A 20282-nucleotide genomic window follows, 5' to 3' on the forward strand; every position below is an offset into this window, starting at 1 on the left:
AGACTTACGCAGAGACAGGAGAGGACTGAGGATAGGAGAGGGGTCGAAGAGGTGTACTCACGCCCAAAATCAGAAGGCCCACGTGAACTGCATGGAGAGGAAAGCCACACCTGTTTCCTTCCCACTTAACTTCTACAGAGAAAGAAAGAGCAAAAGCCTGACCACTAGGGTTAAAACTAATCAAATGTCCCTTCAACACCTCTGGCTTGGCACCTGGCTGCCTTCTGAATGTGCCCCATTGTTCCCTGGGGCAGGGCTCGGCTGCCTCTCCTATTGCCAAGGGAGACACAGGGAGGCACGCTCCAGACGTACAGGGCTGCCTCCTCAGGCGAACCCTGACACTCAGGAGCAGAGGAGCCCCGCCTACCCCGGCGGGAAAGATAACACGGCAGGCGGCAATGCCTGACAGCTGCCCAGAGCCAGGGGGACAGGCAAGAAGAATGGGTCTGAAAGCTGATGAGCCCTTCTTATCTGTACTCTGCTGGCATGCCAGGAACACATTATCCCCACTTTCCAGGGGAGGAAAGGGAGACCCAAAGAGGTTCGATGGCTTGCCAAGGTGCCAATAAAGCATGGCAGTTAAGAGCACAGGTTTGAGAATCAGAAATCTGAGTCTCAGTCTTGCCACCTACATCCTCTGCAGGCCTGGGAAGTTGCTTATGCTTCCTGAGCCTCAGTCTTCCCACCTACGAAATGACCACAGTAAGACTGCTTACAATGCTGAAGAAATAAGAAGGGCACAGTGCATGGCATGCCCCAAGAGCTCAGTAAGTTAAGAAAAGTTACTGTTACCGTGGTGGAGCCAGGGCTCAAAGAGAGCGAACTCTCAGCCCAGAACCAGCTGTCACACCTCTGTGCCCCACACCCCATGCCCCACTGCCACACCAGCAGCCATGTGGAACCTCTAAGGGAAGGTCCCTGGAGTGGGGGGCGGTGGGGCGGGAGGTACAGCCACTCCTGCTCTGACAAAGGGTCATCCCTGCACTCACAGGCACCGGGGGCTGTGTTCGGCTGAACTGCCTCACCCAGATAGCTCAGGGCCCTCACACAGGCCCTCTCTTTTCTAGCAATGCCCCCAGATAGATGCCTCTGAGGCCCCCTCAGACAAGGGAATGCGGTATGTGCCATTTCTGCTGGAAAGCCGTCCTGCCTCTGTCCTGCCTCTCACCGTAGATTCCTAACACTCCCGCGGTAACAAGAAGGCACATTCTGGGGTTTCCTGACATGCCAGGAAGCCCAAGGCAGAAAACAAAATGCACTCTGTGCTCACATCACTTCTAACAAACAAACCTACGGCAGCCCCTCACACAGCTGGAGCAAACTTCATTAGATGGGGTGGACCTCAAATTCAGAGTACCTAAAAACACAGAGAAACAAGGTAAATCGTTCTTGGGCTCAGACAGAGCCACAATATAAATCATGTGGATATAAACTTAAGGGAGTTTGTTCAAGAGCCATAGGTCTATATGTTTGTATTTCCAAGTAACCATTTCCCCCCACCCTCTGCCCAGCCTCCCCAAAAAGTACATTGGGCTTATAGTCAAAAAGGACTGGCCTTGGGGAGCCTAGGTTGGTTAAGCACCTGACTCTTGATTTCAGCTCAGGTCATGATCTTGCAGTTTGTGAGTTCAAGCCCCAAGCCGGGCTCTGTACTGACAGTGCAGAATCTTCTTGGGATTCTCTCTCTCTCTCTCTCTCTCTCTCTCTCTCTCTCTGCCCCTCCCCTGCTTGCACACATGTGCTTGGTCTCTCTCTCAGAATAAACATTAAAAAAAAAAAAAAAGTACTAGCCTCAACTTGCTCTGTGACCAGTTATGTCACTTAAACTGTTTGAATCTTGTCTTTCTCTTCTGCAAACTGGGGATCACAAGCCTTGTTGTGCCTCCACCATGACATAAAGAGGACAAATCAGACAAAGGGCTCCCAAACTCACATGTCTCCAGAGGCCAGGCTGGCTACATGAAAGGCTGAAGAACCCAGGTTCAAGCTGAGGTCTTTCTACAGTGGGCAACTGCTACCCAGATCCAGGCACTTTTTGTGATACTGGAACCTGGACCCCGTTGCCAACACTTTTACGGTTTTCCTCATAAAAGCCAGAAATGAGCATTTTTTTCTTTTAATGTGAAATATCCCAATGTTCACGTGCTGACAACTCTCCGACACTTAAAAATAAAGACACTCATCCATCTATGGGCCAGCACTGGGTGAGCCACATGAAACATATTTCTGGGCTACTTCTGGCCCCAGGCCACCAGTCTGCAATCTTCATTAAAGTATACAGGTAAGGTGTAAAAAACAAAACAAAACAAAACAAAACAAAACACGGTGCAAAGGTCAAATGAAGTAATATAAGAAGTTCTCTGAAGAAGACTGTCATTAAGGTTTACTGTCAATAAACTAACCAGGAATCCTACTACAGACCCTGATGCCCCCAAAACACAAACACTAACTTTTCACTCGTTAGGTACCAAATTTAGAAACTTACTCCTTCACAAATAGACATGCACACACACACACACACACACACATTTTTTAACTGTCAGCAGCTGCCTCTGATCAATGCTCAGGAGGAAACACGCAAAAATAACAGTTTTCAGTCGAGCACATACAATGTGCTTCAGCAGCAGGAAGTAATTGTCGCACACATTCCCCCGCCAGATGTTTCCAACCTGTTCCCTTTAAGAAACCCCCTTCCTGCAGAAGCCCCGCCAGCAGCCTCTGCTTAGCAGCCGGCCTCCCTGAGAAAGCTGACATCTGTAACTCACGGAGAGATTCGTACAAACACACGACCCCAGTTAACTGGGCTCTTGGGAGGCTGCCCGAGGGACGCTCCCGAGAGGCACGTGGGACCTGCTGTAATCATGCCCTGGCACTGACGCCCGGGCATTCAGCTCGCGGAAGAGCTTTCTGGAGCCAACACAACGCATCCAAGAACCAGGCTCGCGGGGCCTCCGGCAATAACCTCCCCCTGCAGCCTCCTCATGGCCTGGGGAAGAAGGAAAGGTAGCCTCACCCAAGGTCATGGAGCAGGTAGGTGGCAAGACAGCAGAAGGAAGCTTGGGGCTGGGTGCTCCACCTGAGTGAGACACCTGGGTTGGAATCCGGTTTCCATCACTTCCTAGTTGTGTGACCCTGGATATGTCACTGTACCTCCCTGCACCTCAGCTTTCTCATCTTCAATTCACTTAATCACCACGGTGACACAGTGAAGCAGTGACCATTGTGCTCATTTTAGGATAAGGCTGAGGCTGAGGTCCAGAGTTGGACACAGAATGAATAAGGGACGGTGGTGGGCCCGGGAATCAGAGGAGCCTGCCCCTAATCCTATGCTCTCTCCAACTCAAGGAAGAGACTCACACGGCCTCCCTAATGTTGCACCTTCCCAGGGAGGCCCTGGCTCAGTATTGCCCTCAACCCTCACCTACAGACACCTCCTCCTTGCCCCCTTGGCAGGAAGGCAGAGCACCTGTCCTGGAAAGGCCACAGATCAGAGGAAAACAAAACCTCAGGGCCCAGAGAGTCCCTGTGGCCCACGGCAGAGGCATTTTCAAAGTGCACCGCCCGTCCCGGATCCCAACCCTGCACCACTTGCGTCTGACACAGTGCCATTGATAACAGCCCTCTGTGGGCACTGGTTGGCAGCTTGGGAAACTGCAGATAAACACGCTCCCCAGAAATACAAGTTCAAAGGCAGGTCCCAAAGCGCTCCTGTGGAGATTGGAGTGGGCCCCTGGGGAAAGTCAGGTCTGCTTCCCAGGGATGCTGACAAGTTGGAGATGTGGACAGAGAGGAGAGAGTTCCCCGAAGGATGACCCCTGGCCCACCCCAGACCAGCCCAATCATGCTCCTTGGGCGCGAGCCCTGGAGGCCTGGTGTTAACAGGCTCCCCAGGGATTCTGAAGCACCCAAGAAGAGCCGTTCCTCAAGGCTAAGCTCCTGCACTCCGCCAGCAGTTACCAGGCACCAACCAGATCACTCCTTGCTTGCTGCTTCAGTTGTTTGGCAAATATTTGGGGCAAATTAGAGCGGGCAACCGAGACAGAGGTTAGTTCCTGCCTTCAGGAGACGACAGTCTGGACAGATCAAATAAAAACAATTATTGCACCACACGACACATTTATATAAGGGGCGCTGGGCTCCTGGTAGCAAGAGGACAACCCCAGGCTGCCCCTACAGGAGCGAGGGAGGCTTAGGGGCCAGGTGGCAGGGAAGAAGGGTGAGAGAGGCAAGGGAGCAGTGTGTGTGGAGGCGGAGAGATGTGAACTACCCTGAAAGGTACAGGGAGTGGGCAGCAGAAAGAAGCCCCAGGCCATGCCTTTCTGGAAGTTTCTCCACCTAAGTGGACAGGTGATAAAAATCAATGCTCAGGGGAACTAACACTAGTGAGCAACTCCTGGGGGCTGCGGTGACCAAAAAATACTTCCCGGAGGTGGCAAAAAATACTTCTTAGAAGGACGCAGAGGATCTGGGTTCTCGCCCAGCGTAGTAAATGGGAAGGTTCCCCCAATAATTGCTTTCGATTCCAGAGCATCAGGGAGTGGACTACAAAGAGCAGCTGTGCACACACCTTCCTTCCCACCCCCCAATCACCAGAGACACTGCGGCCCTGTTCCACCTCTGAACGCTGCACCAAGAAGCCAACCACCTCTCCTCAGACCTCACCTTCCAACAACCATAAAGAGGCCTCCCTCCCTATCTGAGCCACAGGGAAGCTGAGTCCCTACTATGAAGAACTGGGTCCCTGCTATAAGCCAGGCACTTCCCACAAACAGGAGCATAACCACGGTTACTGAGGACTCGTTCTGTACCCAGCCTGTGCTCAGGGCCTTACCCACTGTGACTCGTTCAACCATCAATACACATAACACTGTCTCCATTTTACAGACCAAGAAATCCAGGCATGGAGGCCAAGTGACTTGCCCAGGGATCTGAATCAAGTGGCTCCAAAACTAGAGCCCTACACGCTGCCCCATGATGTCTTGGTCTAGGAAGATGGGGGAGTCACTTTGCCAACAGGGCTGCGGGGGCGGTTTGGTGAGGGGGCCTCTTCAAGTGACCATGTGGGCTCCACCTCAGCCGCTGAAGAGGGTTCAGTCTTAGCACAATGGTCTTTCCCCTCTGCTCAGACAGCAGGGCTCCCGTAGCAGCCTCGTAGGAGTGGGTGTCAGGGCAGGGTGGGAAACAGGTCCTCTGTCCTGCTCAGGCATTGGATCAGAGACCCACAGGCTCAAACACCAGCCCCACAACCACAGGCTGTGTATCCTCAGGCCACTATGTGCACCTCCGTGAGCCCTGGTTCCCTCATTCATTCCTACCTGTTTATACCTGGGAGTATTTAACAAGACATACAGGTAAAGGGCTTCTTAGTCCAACACCTACCAGAATAAGTGCCAAAGAAATGGTAGCCACTGTGATTATTATTATTAACCTTATCATTCTCCCTGTCATCTATACCATCATCATTCTTATTAGTGTCATTTTACGCTGTGGCTTTTTATCACCTGCGCAAACAGAGGAAAATTCAGCATCTGAAGCTCAGAATTCTCTCAAAACCAAAGGGGAAGGAAAACATGGACCTGCTTTTTTCCCATCCTTCTCCTATCTACACTCAGCAGAGGGCAGCAAACAGGAACCATCTAAAGATAAGAGAGAGCGAAGAGAGACACATGGAGAGAAAGCTACACACTCATAAATACACACCCACCCACCACAGCAAGCGGAATTGTTTAGCTTCCAAAGTATGAACACTCCGCCTCCTCCAGCTAAGAGGGCCAGGCAGAAAAAAAGAGTCAAAGCTGAAGAGACAGAAGTTCTTTTTCAGCTTGAGAGAAATGTTCAATGAACTGACTTTTAATGTGGGGCGGGGGGTGGGGGGCGCAGCTCTCAGGACGTCTGTGAGGGGAAGGAAGGCGGCAGCAGGACTCACAAGATTAAATAAAGGCAGCTTTCAAACTGCGCTTCATCTCAACCCTCTACTCCACACCAGCAAGCATTCACATGCGAGCTTCCTCAAGAGGAAACTGAGGCTCAGGGAGTTAATCATCCCAGCTAAGGGGCGGCACAGCCGGGACCACTGGGATGCCAGCCATCCAGACTGTAGGTCCAGTGATCAGCACTGAGTCCTGGATGGCCAAGAGGTTTGATCGCGGGGACCAAGCCTGATTCCAGCAGTGACTGCCTGGGACACTGTGCCAGTGAGATTCTGGAACGGACACCTGTAGTCCTCATCCCTACACTGCATTTCCCCTCCTCTCCACAAAAGTGCCCGGGCTTTTCTCTGGGAAAAACCTTCCTACAAGGCGGATGGCCCGAGCCTACCCCTGGCTCCTGCGTGGGTTAAGTCAATCAGCATCGCTCATCCTCTTGACAAGTGTGGATGGTTCAGAGAGCTCATCAGATCCGGATTAGGCTGATGATACCTAAGGAGATCTTGCTAGCACTTCGAGGAAAAAAGTTTCCTCCCTCTTCAGCAGATGCTACCAGAGGAGACAGACTCTCTCCTCCAGGATCTGGGTATGAACATGAGGTCGGGAAGAGCTACAACTGCTTTTAGCTACCACAAGGGCTCAGTCTAGGGCAGGAACTTCTAGATGATACCATACCTGAAGCCACTGCAATTACAGGAGCTAATATATTCCCTTACTCATTTCAGCCCATGTAGCGTATTTCATTCTGTTGTTTGCAACTGATAGAGAATCTGAAGTGGCTCTCAAGCTCACGTTAGCTCCGTCTGTCACAGATAGCAGTGATGATGCCACATGCGATGCATCCGTTTAATTTCTCAATTTCCCAGCCGGATCCCTTGGCCACCTTAAAATTTAATTCATTTTACTTGCTTTAACACTATAAAATTTTGAGAAGAAATGTATAAAAATGGAGCTGCAAAAAAGCCAGGTAAGTTCCAGCCAATAATTAGTCAATAAGTACTGGGCTCCAAAACTGGGAGTGATAATCTTGGCTCGTGCGGGAAATAATGGTAGAGAAGAATCAATTATTAGGATGTGGAGGGAAAAAATATTCGTGGTGAAAGAGAGCAAGAATTTGGAGAAGAACTGGGTTCTGGTCTGTACTCCCCGCTCCTGGGGCTCAGTTTCCATACCTACAAAGCAAGGTGGGCAGACTAACCGACTTCTGAAGCCCCCCTCCTGCTCTGACACATGTCGATCGCTCAACAAACATGTCCCGATCGCCTTCCAAGGGCCCAGCCTTAGGCTGTGTGCTAGAAGAGGATGTAGTTCCTCCTTCAAGATACTTCTGGAAGGGGAGGCCACGATGTACTCGTTGGCCACAGGAACTCAGGCACGCATAGGGTACCGCCTTTCCCCACCGCACTGGGCATGAGGACGGTGGTTCTCTGAGAAGCAAGACTCTTAGTTCAGTCCTCCTGGGAGCTCGGATACATAGATGGGATATGGGGAGTCAGTTACACGAAAATACAGAACACACTGCAAATATCATCATGAGCGGTTACCTGCCACGGGACGTACCACAGATGGCCAGTTTGCCTCAGGGTGTTTTTCAGTGATGAGATCCTGATGCCATCTCTCTCGTGACAGCTGACGGTGGTCACTGTACAATTAGCAAGCTAGATGGTTCCCTTTAAAACGGGCCCTCGCGGGGGCACCCGGGTGGCTCAGTCGGTTGAGTGCCCGACTTCAGCTCAGGTCATGATTTCATGGTTCGTGAGTTCGAGCCCCACATCGGGCTCTGTGCTGACAGCTCAGAGCCTGGAGCCTGCTTCAGATTCTGTGTCTCCCTCTCTCTGTGCCCCTCCCCTACTCATGCTCTGTCTCTCTTTCTCTCAAAAATAAACAAACATTAAAAAAGATAAAAAATAAAACGGGCCTTCGCGTTTTCATTCCCGATTCCATTATTTGTTATGTCACTGGCACCAACAGATTAAAGGCTGAATTCACATCCTCAGACCACAGCCTGAAAGAAGGCACTGGAGTATGAACATATCCCCAGGTAAGTTCACCACAACTCCGGTACGGAGGTCTGTTTTAACATACTTTCACTACCTAGGCCTTTTCAATACCAACTCACAGAACCCCAGGAAATTAAAGTTAGAAACCTCCTCACGAAGGATCTATTCCTTGTGTCCCAAATCAGTTTCAACATGCCATTCACTCCACTTGAGTAGCAGTGTCCAGAAACAGGTGGTGTGGGCTTAGTGGGACAGAGACTGTTTAGCCATGTCTGCCCCGGCCAGGGGAGGGGAGCACCATTATGATACACATTTCCCTTTCCTCTTCTGAATATAAGCCTTCAGTGCACAGTTGAGAGATCCAAGGCCCAAAGAAGTTAAGCCACTCTCCTGAGGTCACACAGTGAGTTTAGGGGTAGGAGAGAGAGTGAGAACCCAGGCCCCTGTTCCCAGGCCTTCCTCAGCTGGGCTCCTTAGGAGACTATCTACCTAGGATGACAGGAGGAATGCAGGGAGCCAGATTTGCTCAGGTAACTCAACAACCCAGCCCCAGTGGCATCAGGTTTCAGCTGGGCATGCAGACACAGAAGAGATTAATAATATAAAGGGTTCCAGCCCCTCTGCAGAAAATTAAAGAACTCATTCCAAGGCTACATTTCTAGGGTACTTAACTTTCTGATGGGTAAGGCTCTGCCACCAGGAAGACTGAAAAAAGCGAGGGAAAAGGTATTGATTTCTAGATGTTCCGAGAATAAAGTTCAGCTCTGACACAATGAGAAAAACTCTTGATACTTGAAAATTAAAGTAATTGGTATTCTATTATCCTACCAATTTCTATTCCACAGTTGCTATTATCCAATGAAGTCATTTCTCACTTTCAGATTATGGATCTGAAATGGGGAGGGACTGCATCACGTTCCCTAACACGGGTGTTTAGTAGCTAGTTCCCAAGTCTAGAATATGAAACAGACGGTAGGATTAAACAGAGATGTTAAACAGATTGGGGCTACGAATGAGAGGGACCCCTAAATTAAAATGAAGATAGTTTCAAGACTGGCTTTTCTTGCTTGGTTTTACAACTTTCTGAGGACAAAGCTGTCTGACTAGATGAATGTTGAAGTCCTGAAAGCATGATGTGTCCTTTATAAATCAACTGCCCCACCCAGCTCCAGAGGTATGCCTAGGATGAGCTAGCATGACAGTCATACAGACTTAATTTCCAGCAGATGATAAATGCTCTTAACTTGAAACTCTCTATCCTTCAATCCACTGGAGAAGTCCAAGAGTTAAAGGGCTGCTCAAAAAGTGGGTATGTTAGCCCTCAGACCCACAGGGAATATATTTTGCATTTGGATAAAGTCCTGTCAGCCTTCCCTCCAGGGCCCCCGTGGTTATTTCTACCAGAAAGATCAACGAGGTGTGCTGGGATAATTCTCAACAATTACAAGAGTGACAAGCTGAGCTCAGAACTGGTCAGCCCTGTCGAGAGAAGCCCTGTGTGCTCAAGATGCCAGATTTCCCAGATAGCAGACTAATGGGTTACGTCCATGTTCCAGTGCATGGGGATGAGGGATGGAACCCCATCGCTCTGAGAAGTCAGCCTCCTCCCTCAAGGCCAGCTGACATTCAGACAAGGGACTGGGGGCCAAGCCCAGTGCTGTGCATCTGCAGGAGAGTGAAACAAAAAGTGGCTGTGTGGAAATTTGGCAGAGTGTTCCTGAAAGGGAGCAGATGAATGCTGAATCCCACAGCACCTAGCAGAGCTTATCATTAGGGAAACAGCTCCTTTCTGCTACTCCCAGGAAGCAAAGGAGTTTCTTCAAAGCAAGGATAATCCATCAGTACCCACCTCAATCACCACCACACCCCTTCACCCCTTCTTCCTCCTCTGCGTGATATTCCAGAGCAAAAGAAATAAACAAGAACTAGACCTTCCCAGATGAGCCTATCTGTCCATCTCAGTTAAGGGCTCTGAGCAGTGCCCAGCTGTTGCTCCCCTCTCTCTGCCCAAAAGGCTGCCTTACTCCATCAATTCCCTCTTGCACAAGTGAGTAATTTACTTTGAAAGCTCAGGCCAAACTGGCAGTTAACCTTGACCTTCTCTCTACACATCTGGGTCTATAGAAAATGAAAATCAGGACGTCTCTGGCATCCACGGCAAATGAAATACGATGGCTTTCTCCAGGCAGAGGCAGAATGTCAGGAGCTATTTTAGAACTGGCTACAGCCATTCCAAAGGAGAGTTAGTGCTCAGGCAGGGCACTCCCCCCTTGACCTGGGGCTGTGTCCAGTGTGGAGCCCCCACAGGAGGGATGCTAAAAGGGACCCCTGCCCTCAGGAAAAGAAAAAAGATGTGGCCGTTGTACTCTTCACTGATTCACTGATGCTATCACAATGCTGGAGCTGGACCAATAACTACATTTCACAGAAGGAGAAAAGGAGGCTCAGAGAGGGAGCTGAAAGGTGACCAAGGGCACACACAGCAAGTCAATGGTAGAGTTGAGGACAGAACCCTGACCTCCTGACCCTGATGCCAGTACAGGGAAGTGAAGAAAGACTTCATGAAGGAAACACCAATATGCACACAGAATTTAAGGGGAAGAGGTCTAATATGGCTGTCAAGGTTTGAACCAGGGTGGTGAAAGAGTTGAGGAGCTTAATTTCCAAACAATAAGAGCTACCAAAGAGATGAAGGAGGCCCTCCAGGATGGTTTGCAACAATTACCAGAGTGACAGGCTGTACTCAAACTGGTCATCCCGGTAGCAAGCAGCCCTCTGTGCTCAAGCAGCCTGATACTAGGAAGAGAAAGAAAAACATCAACCTCAAAAGTCAGTCTCTTCCCTTATCCTGCCAAGGATAAGTCAAGTTGGACAGTGATGGACAAATTATCCACCAAATTATGGGGCCAAGGAAATCCTGTAAGAAAACCTGAAATGTCCCACTGTGTGAAACAGTTCAAGCATGCAAACACTCACTGGCACCTACCTACCCGGAAGCTGGGGAGGTAGCAGAGCTCTGACAGAGCTTCTGCTATCAGTCTATATGTACGTGTGACACAACAGACACACACGTGGGGGAGTTCAGAGGAAGCAAGAACAATTAAGGTCCTAGTCTTGTGCAAGAAACAACACACCTAGTCAGATTAGACAAGTTCAAGAGGGATCATGTCCCATCTCCAAGAAGGGACAGGGAAGGCACCTGATGTTCCAACCTCAGGGCACCCAGGCACAAACACCTCTGGGAATTTGGGGGAATCCATCCACGAGAATCCCTGCTTCTGGACTCTTGAGAAGGTCAAAGGCAGCAGGCCCCTCAAGAACCAGGAGTCTCCCCGCCCCCCCTGCCCCGCACAGTGCATCCTCCAACAAATCCACAGATCTGGGAAAGAGGGAGGGTGAAAAGGGGGGAGGGTACACAAATGGGAAGAAGAGGGAGACCTGGTGTCCCACTGAGCAGGGAACACAGAGATCAGCAGGTGAGGGAAAAAGCGGAAAAGACCTGGACGCTAAACAGAAGGACTGGCAGCTCCTGAAGAAGTCATCTTGGGATACAGGGGTACAGACAGGACCTTCCAAAAGCAAGAGCTGCTGAAAGAGGTAAGGGGATACCAGACATGAAAAGAAAGGAGAATGGTAACCTACAGTAAGAAACACACCTTCAGACTGAGCAACAGGAGTCTCAGTCTCTAGTTCTGGTTCTGCCTCCGACTGACGTGGGGTCCCTGGACAAGTTCCTGTCTTTCTCTGGGCCTCAATTTTCCCAATCCCCAAAATGGGAAGAACAGAAGAGTCTTCGGCGCTGACACGGAGAAGATAGAAAGGGAAAGGTGGAGGAAGGAAGCGAAGGCTACAAGTGAATACGAGGAGAGAGGGTTCCCACCCCCACAGCAACTGGGGGACTCACCAGTCCGGCCGCCGGGACCACCGCCGCCCCCGATCCTCCGGGGGTGCCGTCGGGCTGCCGCTCACGGTACAGCGCCCAGAGCCCCACGTTGGGCAGAAGGACCAGGGCCGCCAGCACCAGCGCCACCGCCTGCAGAAGCCGCTTCTCCTTCCGCCTCATCGGGGCCGGTCAGCCCCGCCGCGCCCCGCCGGCCCGGCCGCGCGGCCCCCGGCTCCGCGCGTCCGCCCGTCCGCCCGGCGGCGGCAGCAGCTCGGCGAGGAGAAGCTGCCGCGGCGCCGGCCCCGCTCCAACTCCGCGGCACTTCCGCTGCTCGCCGGCCGGGGAGCCGGCCTCTACCACCGCCCCGCCGCCGCAAGGGGGGGGTGTCGCCGCCGCCGCCGCCCCCGAGCCCGCCCAGCCGCGCGCTCAGCGCCGCTCCTCTCCCGCTCGGCCGCCGAACGCTGTGCGCCGCGGGCCCCGACCTTCTCGCGACTTTTTCCGATCCGTCCGGGAGCGGCGGAGCCCCCGGGACCGAGCGCTTCCCCCTCTCGGGCTGCAATGGTGCGGCCCGCTCCTTGGCGGCTGCCCCGCCCGCGGCAGCTTTGCGAAAGTCGGAGAGTTGGCGAGTTGGGCGCTAACTGGTGCGGGCTGGGCGAAGGTGCGTGTTCGCGCGCTGGGACGCGCGGGAGACCTCCCGCAAGCTGTGCCCGCAAGCTCTGCCCCGTACTCCCCGAGAATTTACGAGCTCTCTGGGGGGGATGCAAACGGTGCTGGAGCCCTGCGGGACGCTCCGGGCTGTGACTGCCCACCCCCCCTCGGCTCCGCTCCGAGGACCAACTTTGTCCCGGGGACTCAGCAGTCCTAGGCGTGAAATGGAGCCAGAGCTGTGCTCGGCGCGCGCGGATCCGCGGCCGGGCCCTAGTTTTCTTCCTCTCCGAGTTCCGGCGTTAGTTGTGAACGCCCTCTGTGAACTGTGGAGGGCTGCGCCCGCCTGCCACCCGTCTGCTGTCCCTGCAGAGCGGCGGGAGAGGGAGACCAACCTCCATGGAGTTGGAATGCCCGCCGGTCCCACGAATACTTCTGGTTGCTTAGCTCACGGAGCCCTTTCTCGAAAACTCTTGTCGATTTCTATCTCCCGCGCAGCTACTCAGCTAACCATTAGTGAATGCCTACTATGTGCCAGACACTATGCCGGGCACCGTTATGAAATGAAAACAGACTCAAGCTCTGTGGTCTGGGAGCTGAAACAGTAAACGCATAATCGCATTAGGCGGGGGAGTGTGCCCATAACCATGATGAGGGCTCTGAGGAAGTCGGCCGCCTGGGCGCTGGGAAGGGCTGCGGAGCTGGCTCCGACGGTGATGCCTGTCTGTGGCTCCTCTGTGCTCTCCACTTAATTGCTTCCTCTCTGACGTCGAGAGATGAAGCGCCTCTCCCTGCCTTCCTCTTTGCCGGCCCCGCCTGCGCCCTCTTGATTCTTCGGGTCTCCAGCCCAACTGCTGACTTCCATGCTTAGCCATCTCCAGCGTTGGACCACCGACCTCCCATTGCTTCCAGCTCCAGGCTGAGCGATGGGGATTCAGTTGTCTGAAATCATAGCTTGGCTCTGGACATCTGCTACAAAACCTTCAAAACCCCCATCACTTAGGCTCCAGCGTTCATCCTTCTTGCCGAGACCTGCTGGGGCTGATCAAACATTATTATGTCCTCTGCCCCGCCATGTTGCTGTTTTCCTTTATGTGCTGTTGACGGTGAAGTTCCTTCCACCCTGACAGCTCGGAACCTGCTTGGGATTCTGTCTCTTCCTCTCTCTGCCCCTCCCCTACTCGCTGTTTTTAATATTTTAATGTTTATTTATGGGGTTAGGGAGTTCAGCACAGAGCCTGACACCGGGCTCGAACTCATGAAGGGTGAGATCATGACCTGAGCCAAAGTTGGAGGCTTAACCGCCTGAGCCACCCAGGTGCCCCTATGTTGGTGGAATTCTTGTCCATGTCTAGTTGAACTGCTGCATCCTCCATGAATTCCTCCAAATCTCAGAGGGCTGCAGTCTTTCTCTGAACTTTTGTCACAGTAATGCTTACCTTTTATTAAGGGCTTACTCTGTGCCAGGCATCATGTTAAACCCTCGACACACATTACCTCTTTTAATGCTCACAGTTAGCTACCCTGTGAAAAAGTGCTTTTCTTACCCTCCTTTGCCAATGAGACTCCTTGAAGAAAGCGGAAACCAGAATGAGGCTGTTTTAACAAAGGTTAGATAGCATCACCCCTCTGCTCAGATCCCTCCAGTGGTTTCCCATCTCCTACTGGACTCCTACAAGAAGCTACAAGATCCCCCAAGGCTGTAGATAAATAGCCCTCACCTTTTCTTTCTTCATTGTGTCCAGCCCTTTTGCCTTCTTGCTGTTCATTAGAGCACACGAGGTCCTTTCTTGCCTCCTGGCCTTTGCCACTTGCCACTTGCTGTTACCTCTGCCTAGAAGGTCCACTCTTCTCTCCCTAGATCTTAGCTCTATACCTTAAAAAATGTTTTTGGGGGAAGCGCCTGGGTGACTCAGTTAAGAGTCTGACTCTTGATCTTGGCTCAGGTCATTCATTATCTCATGGTTTGTGGGTTTGAGCCCCACTACGGGCTCTGTGCTGACAGCTCGGAACCTGCTTGGGACTCTGTCTCTTCCTCTCTCTGCCCTTCCCCTGCTTGCTCTCTATGTCTCTCTCAAAATAAATAAACTTTAAAAAATGTTTTTAAAATTATTTTAGTGGTAAAATATACAATAATATAAAACTTACCATTTTAACCGTTCAATGGCATTAAGTACATTCACATTGTTGTACAATTATCGCTATCCATCTCCAGAACTTTTTCATCATCTCAGACTGAAACTCTGTACCCATTAAACACTAACACCCCATTTCCCTTCCTCTCGACCCCTGGTAACAACCACCATTCTACTTTCTGTCTTTATGAGTTTAACTACATACTTCATACAAGTGGAATCATGCAATATTTTTACTTTTGCGTTTGGCTTCTTTCACTTAGCATAATGTTTTCGATGTCCATCCATGTTGTTGCATGTATCAGAATTCCATTGCTTTTAGTGTGGCGAACTAATCTTTGACAAAGCAGGAAAGAATATCCAATGGAAAAAATACAGACTCTTTAACAAATGGTGCTGGGAGAACTGGACAGCAACATGCAAAGGGATGAAACTAGACCACTTTCTTACACCATTCACAAAAATAAACTCAAAATGGATAAAGGACCTGAATGTGAGACAGGAAACCATCAAAACCCTAGAGGAGAAAGCAGGAAGAAACCTCTCTGACCTCAGCCGCAGCAATTTCTTACTTGACACATCTCCAAAGGCAAGGGAATTAAAAGCAAAAATGAACTATTGGGACCTCATGAAGATAAAAAGCTTCTGCACTGCAAAGGAAACAATCAAGAAAACTAAAAGGCAACCAACGGAATGGGAAAAGATATTTGCAAATGACATATTGGACAAAGGGCTAGCATCCAAAATCTATGAAGAACTCACCAAACTCCACACCTGAAAAACAAATAATCCAGTGAAGAAATGGGCAGAAAACATGAATAGACACTTTTCCAAAGAAGACATCCAGATGGCCAACAGGCACATGAAAAGATGCTCAACGTTGCTCCTCATCAGGGAAATACAAATCAAAACCACACTCAGATACCACCTTACACCAGTCAGAGTGGCTAAAATGAACAAATCAGGAGACTATAGATGCTGGAGAGGATGTGGAGAAACAGGAACCCTCTTGCACTATTGGTGGGAATGCAAACTGGTGCAGCCACTCTGGAAAACAGTGTGGAGATTCCTCAGAAAATTAAAAATAGATCTACCCTATGAGCCACCAATAGCACTGCTAGGAATTTACCCAAGGGATACAGGAGTACTGATGCATAGGGACACTTGTACCCCAATGTATATAGCAGCACTTTCAACAATAGCCAAATTATGGTAAGAGCCCAAGTGTCCATCAACTGATGAATGAATAAAGAAATTGTGGTTTATATACACAATGGAATACTACGTGGCAATGAGAAAGAATGAAATATGGCCTTTTGTAGCAACGTGGATGGAACTGGAGAGTGTGATGCTAAGTGAAATAAGCCATACAGAGAAAGACAGATACCATATGGTTTCATTCTTATGTGGATCTTGAGAAACTTAACAGAAACCCATGGGGGAGGGGAAGAAAAAAAAAAAAGAGGTTAGAGTGGGAGAGAGCCAAAGCATAAGAGACTCTTAAAAACTGAGAACAAACTGAGGGTTGATGGGGGGTGGGAGGGCGGGGAGGGTGGGTGATGGGTATTGAGGAGGGCACCTGTTGGGATGAGCACTGGGTGTTTTATGGAAACCAATTTGACAATAAATTTCATAGTAAAAAAAGAATTCCATTGCTTTTGAAGATATAGTGATATTCCATTGTATGTATATACCACACTTTGTCTATCCATTCACCCACGGATGGAAGTTTGAATTATTTCCACCTTTTGGCTATCCTTAACAATGCTGCTATGAACAGCCCTATGTTTTTTATACTGCAGTTGATAACACAGTATTTATGTAATTGAATTTCCATGTCTCTGACAAAAGTGGAAGTTCCTGAGTTGAAGATAATGTTGCAAAATTCTTTTATGTGCTTTCCCAGCAGAAGCACAATGCTAGAAACAGAGTAGCGAGAGTGATCCTTTTACAAACATGAGGCTCACTTTGCTCCTGGGAACTTGCCTGGGACTTCCCATTTGTTAGAATAATCTCTGAGAATCCTTAACACAGTCCATGAGGCTCTACCCGATCTGACCCGATTTCCAGACTTCATTCTCTCTCCTTCCCTTCCAGTCACACTGGTCTTCTCGCTGTATTCCTCAAATGCACCAAGTTGATGATGGCCTCTGGGCTTTTGCAAATTTGCTGTGCTGTTGTCTAGAAATCTCTTCCTCTAAACCTTTGCTTGGTTCTCTCAGGAACCAGACCAAATGTTCTGCCTTGGAGAAAGCCTCCCTGACCAGCTGATTTAAAATATCAAAGAGCACCCCATATCTATTTGCTTTATTTTTCTTTAGAACAGGTATCATTTTTGGTTTCCTCCTCTAGAACATGAGCTCCAACCAAAGAGGAACTTTATATATATAGACACAGATAGATATAGATATATAGATATATAGATAATATAGATATAGATAGATATAGAGTTGTCCTTTACAGTATGTCCCGCCTCTGCTAGCTACATACTTCTCCTTTGGGGGGAATCAGGAAACTGGTACTCCTTCCAAGCAGAGGTATCTACAAAAAGAGTACCCCCCCTTCCTTGAGCCAAAGCAGCAGGAGCTGAGCCAGGGCACATGGATTTCAGCTCATACTCCTGCTCAGAGCAGACAAAACCAAGCTGTTCCCAGGCCTGGAACACAATAGGTGCTCAATAATTACAGGATGAGTGAAGTATAGCAGCTGAGGTCATGTACTGGAAAATCTTCAGTGTCTCTCCTCCCCACCCCTTCTTCCAGCTCCCTAGAGGAGTCTGTACAAAATTGGATTTGAGCTTTTTCTTGTGTCTTACTGAGTGACTTCTTGATCAAAGCTGCACGCCAGCTCGGTCAGCCTTCAATGGAAACTCTAACCCATGAACCCAGCTTTAATCCCAGGCTTCTTTGATCACCCTCTACAACGTAGGATGCTGAGGGGAGCTCCTGGGGCTTTATCCCACTCACTAAGATGATACCATTTGAGACATGTGGGCAGCCTATTACCTCTGGCTGTTTTTCTGGGAAATCTGATCTGGTCACTGAATAAAACTGAACAAGATATGTTACTCTCAGACTGACCTATCCTAGGCCCATTATGGGCATTAAATGAGATAATGTGCATAAAGGGCTTACTCCAGATGCTGGTGTGATGAAACTAGTAACTGACTGAAATAAAAGTCCAGCACCACTCGGAACACTGAGGAGGGATGAACAGGATTTCAGTTGCAGGGCAGGAATTTTCACCAGTGGCCTGGGGCCTCTGCAATCTCATCTCCTATCACTCTTTTGTCACTCACTCCAAATCAGCCACACCCACCTCCTTCCCGGTTCTGACCCTACTCCACTCAATCCAGCCCCAAGGCCTTTGAATTAGCCCCTGTCTCTGCAGGAACGCTGATTGCCTGATCTTCCTCAGTTGTTCCACCTTCTCATCCTTCAGATCTTAGGTTAAAGTCACTTCCTCACAGAGACCCTCCCTGCCCACCCACCTGAAATACTGTTACAATGCTTTACATCTTGTTATGTGTTCTTCATAGTGCATATCCCTCTTAGCCACAATCTTATTTATTTGCTTATTTACTTGTTTATAATTGAGTTCTTCCGGATAGAATGTCAGTTGCATGGAGCAGAGACCTTGTCTGCACATTCCCTGCTATATCCCCCAATACTGCAACAACATACCTGACACACAGAAAGGATTTAATACCAACATTTGATGAACGGTATCTCCTCTCTTGCCCCATCTTCTCATCTTTTCTTTCCTTCCTTCCTTCCTTTTGTCCTCCTTCTTCTCCTTTTCCTTCCCCTCCTCCTCCTCCTTCTTCTTCATTTTGTTTATTTGTTTTGAGAGAGAGCGAGCATGCATGCATGAGCATGAGCAGGGGAGGGGTAGAGAGAGAGGGAGAGAGAAAACCCCAAGCAGGCTCAGCACTGTCAGTGCGGAGCCTGATCTGGGGCTCCATCTCATGAACTGTATGAGCCAAAATCAAGACTCCGACGCTTAACCAACTGAGCCACCCTGGCGTCCCTTTTCTTTTTTTACAATGAGCTGCTTGTTCTCTTGTTTACTTTTCTGTTTTCCATCCTGTCATCAGTCACAGGCAGATCTTTCAGGGTCCCCTGAGACATACTTCAGCAAGAATGGTCAACCAGAAGAGAAATGATAGAGGCGGGCCCTCATCCTTCCTGTTGAAGATAATGAAAACCTTTTTTTACTAGATGTCTTCACCTTGGCTTTCTTAGGGTCCTTTGTTGCTGACCCCATTTGTCCAGGGTTATCCCCTCAGGCCGGTCTGGTCTAGGCCTGAGCTGAGGGGGTGTGAAAATGGAACAGAGCAGCAAGCCAGGGGATGTTGGTCTGCAACTCAGTGTACCTCAAATACTCTTTAACCTTGGCCACATCCTTTAGATGTTCTGAGTCTCAATTTCCTCATCTGAAATGGGGATAACTATGACTCTTTAATGGTACAATTTCCAAGCTGGCAGGACAGAAATCTGCTTGACCCTAAGCAAAACCTAAGAAGCTCTGGGTATTGGACTTCTGTGCCTTCTTGGTCTTTCTCTCCTTGGAGACCATCAAGATCAGTATGTTCTTGAAGCAGCCTGCCTACCTTTCTTTATGGACTAAGCTCCCCCTTCGTGTAACTTCTTAGCAATGCCTGTCCTTAACAGTCACAACGTTTATGGCTCCTGGGTGATTGTCCTCCACTAGACTGTAAGCCCCTTGAGGACAGGGGCTTACATCATGCATAGATGTTGTTTGTTGGTTGGTTGGTTGGTTGGTTTTCTCCCCAGGATACTCTTATTGTCTAGTATAGTACCTGGCCCAAACAGGTTCTCAGCAAACACTTGGGAAATAAATGAATGAATCAATTAATCAATCAAACACCCAGCTCTTTAAAACCTGCACTCAGGAAACTCATTAACACAGGGGTCAATGACCCAAATTGCTATCTCTACCGGATTGATCATTTAACAAGGCTCAAACTTCTAATATAGAGGAAGAGAACAAAAGTCCTGGAGCTGAAATTTCTCCAGCTGGCTCCCAGCCTGGATCAGTCCAGACTTTGCTCTTAACTTCCTGTGTGGCTCAGACAGGCTACTCAAATTCTCCGAGCATCAGGCTTATTATGTATGGGCCCATGAATGTATGTGATAGCAGGAATTAAAGAGGTCTAGATAAATATAGAATATGGTTGCATTAAATACAGCCATCCAACCAGATGCCCTTTGAGGTCTTTTTAAATTCTAAAATTCGGGGACTCAATCTCACAAGGTAGGGTGGGAGAAGGGGAGCCAGACATGGAACACCAGCTCAGGTGGTTCAGTCCAGAGTGTGCATTTAGTGGCATTTCAGCTCTAGTTTGAATAAAAAGAAAGAGTTTGCAGGATGCCTATTTGAAATGACCTCTAGACAGAAAATTGTCTGTCTCTCTCTTGGAGTCTACTTTGTCATTTCCACAATGAGATGCCAATTAAGCCAGTCCTGCCAACTATAAAGGAATGCTGCTGAATCAAGGCAGCACATGTGGAAGGGGCTTCAGGTAGGATACATTTTGAAAGAGCAAACAGAGAATGCCATAAATCTCAAAAAGTAAATCTACTACGTCATGAGGTGGGTACATCTCAAACAGAGCATTAGTCGGCAGTGTCAGACGCAAATATCAGGTATATAGGGAGCCATCCTCCTC

At 49.3% G+C, this 20282-nt stretch overlaps 1 protein-coding gene across 1 annotated transcript in view; it reads right to left on the reverse strand.

The window, feature by feature from the left end:
* Nucleotides 1-12005, reverse strand: part of GALNT10 (polypeptide N-acetylgalactosaminyltransferase 10) — a 225346-nt gene extending 213341 nt beyond the window's left edge. Inside the window, exon 1 of the mRNA XM_047092171.1 lies at nucleotides 11832-12005. Coding sequence (XP_046948127.1) covers nucleotides 11832-11990 — 159 coding nt within the window. The 5' untranslated portion in view covers nucleotides 11991-12005. The remainder of the gene's footprint in view (nucleotides 1-11831) is intronic.
* Nucleotides 12006-20282: the final 8277 nt, after the last annotated feature.

Source organism: Lynx rufus, unplaced genomic scaffold (genome assembly GCF_022079265.1).
Source record: "Lynx rufus isolate CCGP_SWC_20201006 ecotype Redwood Valley unplaced genomic scaffold, mLynRuf1.p SCAF_1, whole genome shotgun sequence".
Taxonomy (NCBI): Eukaryota; Metazoa; Chordata; class Mammalia; order Carnivora; family Felidae; genus Lynx; species Lynx rufus.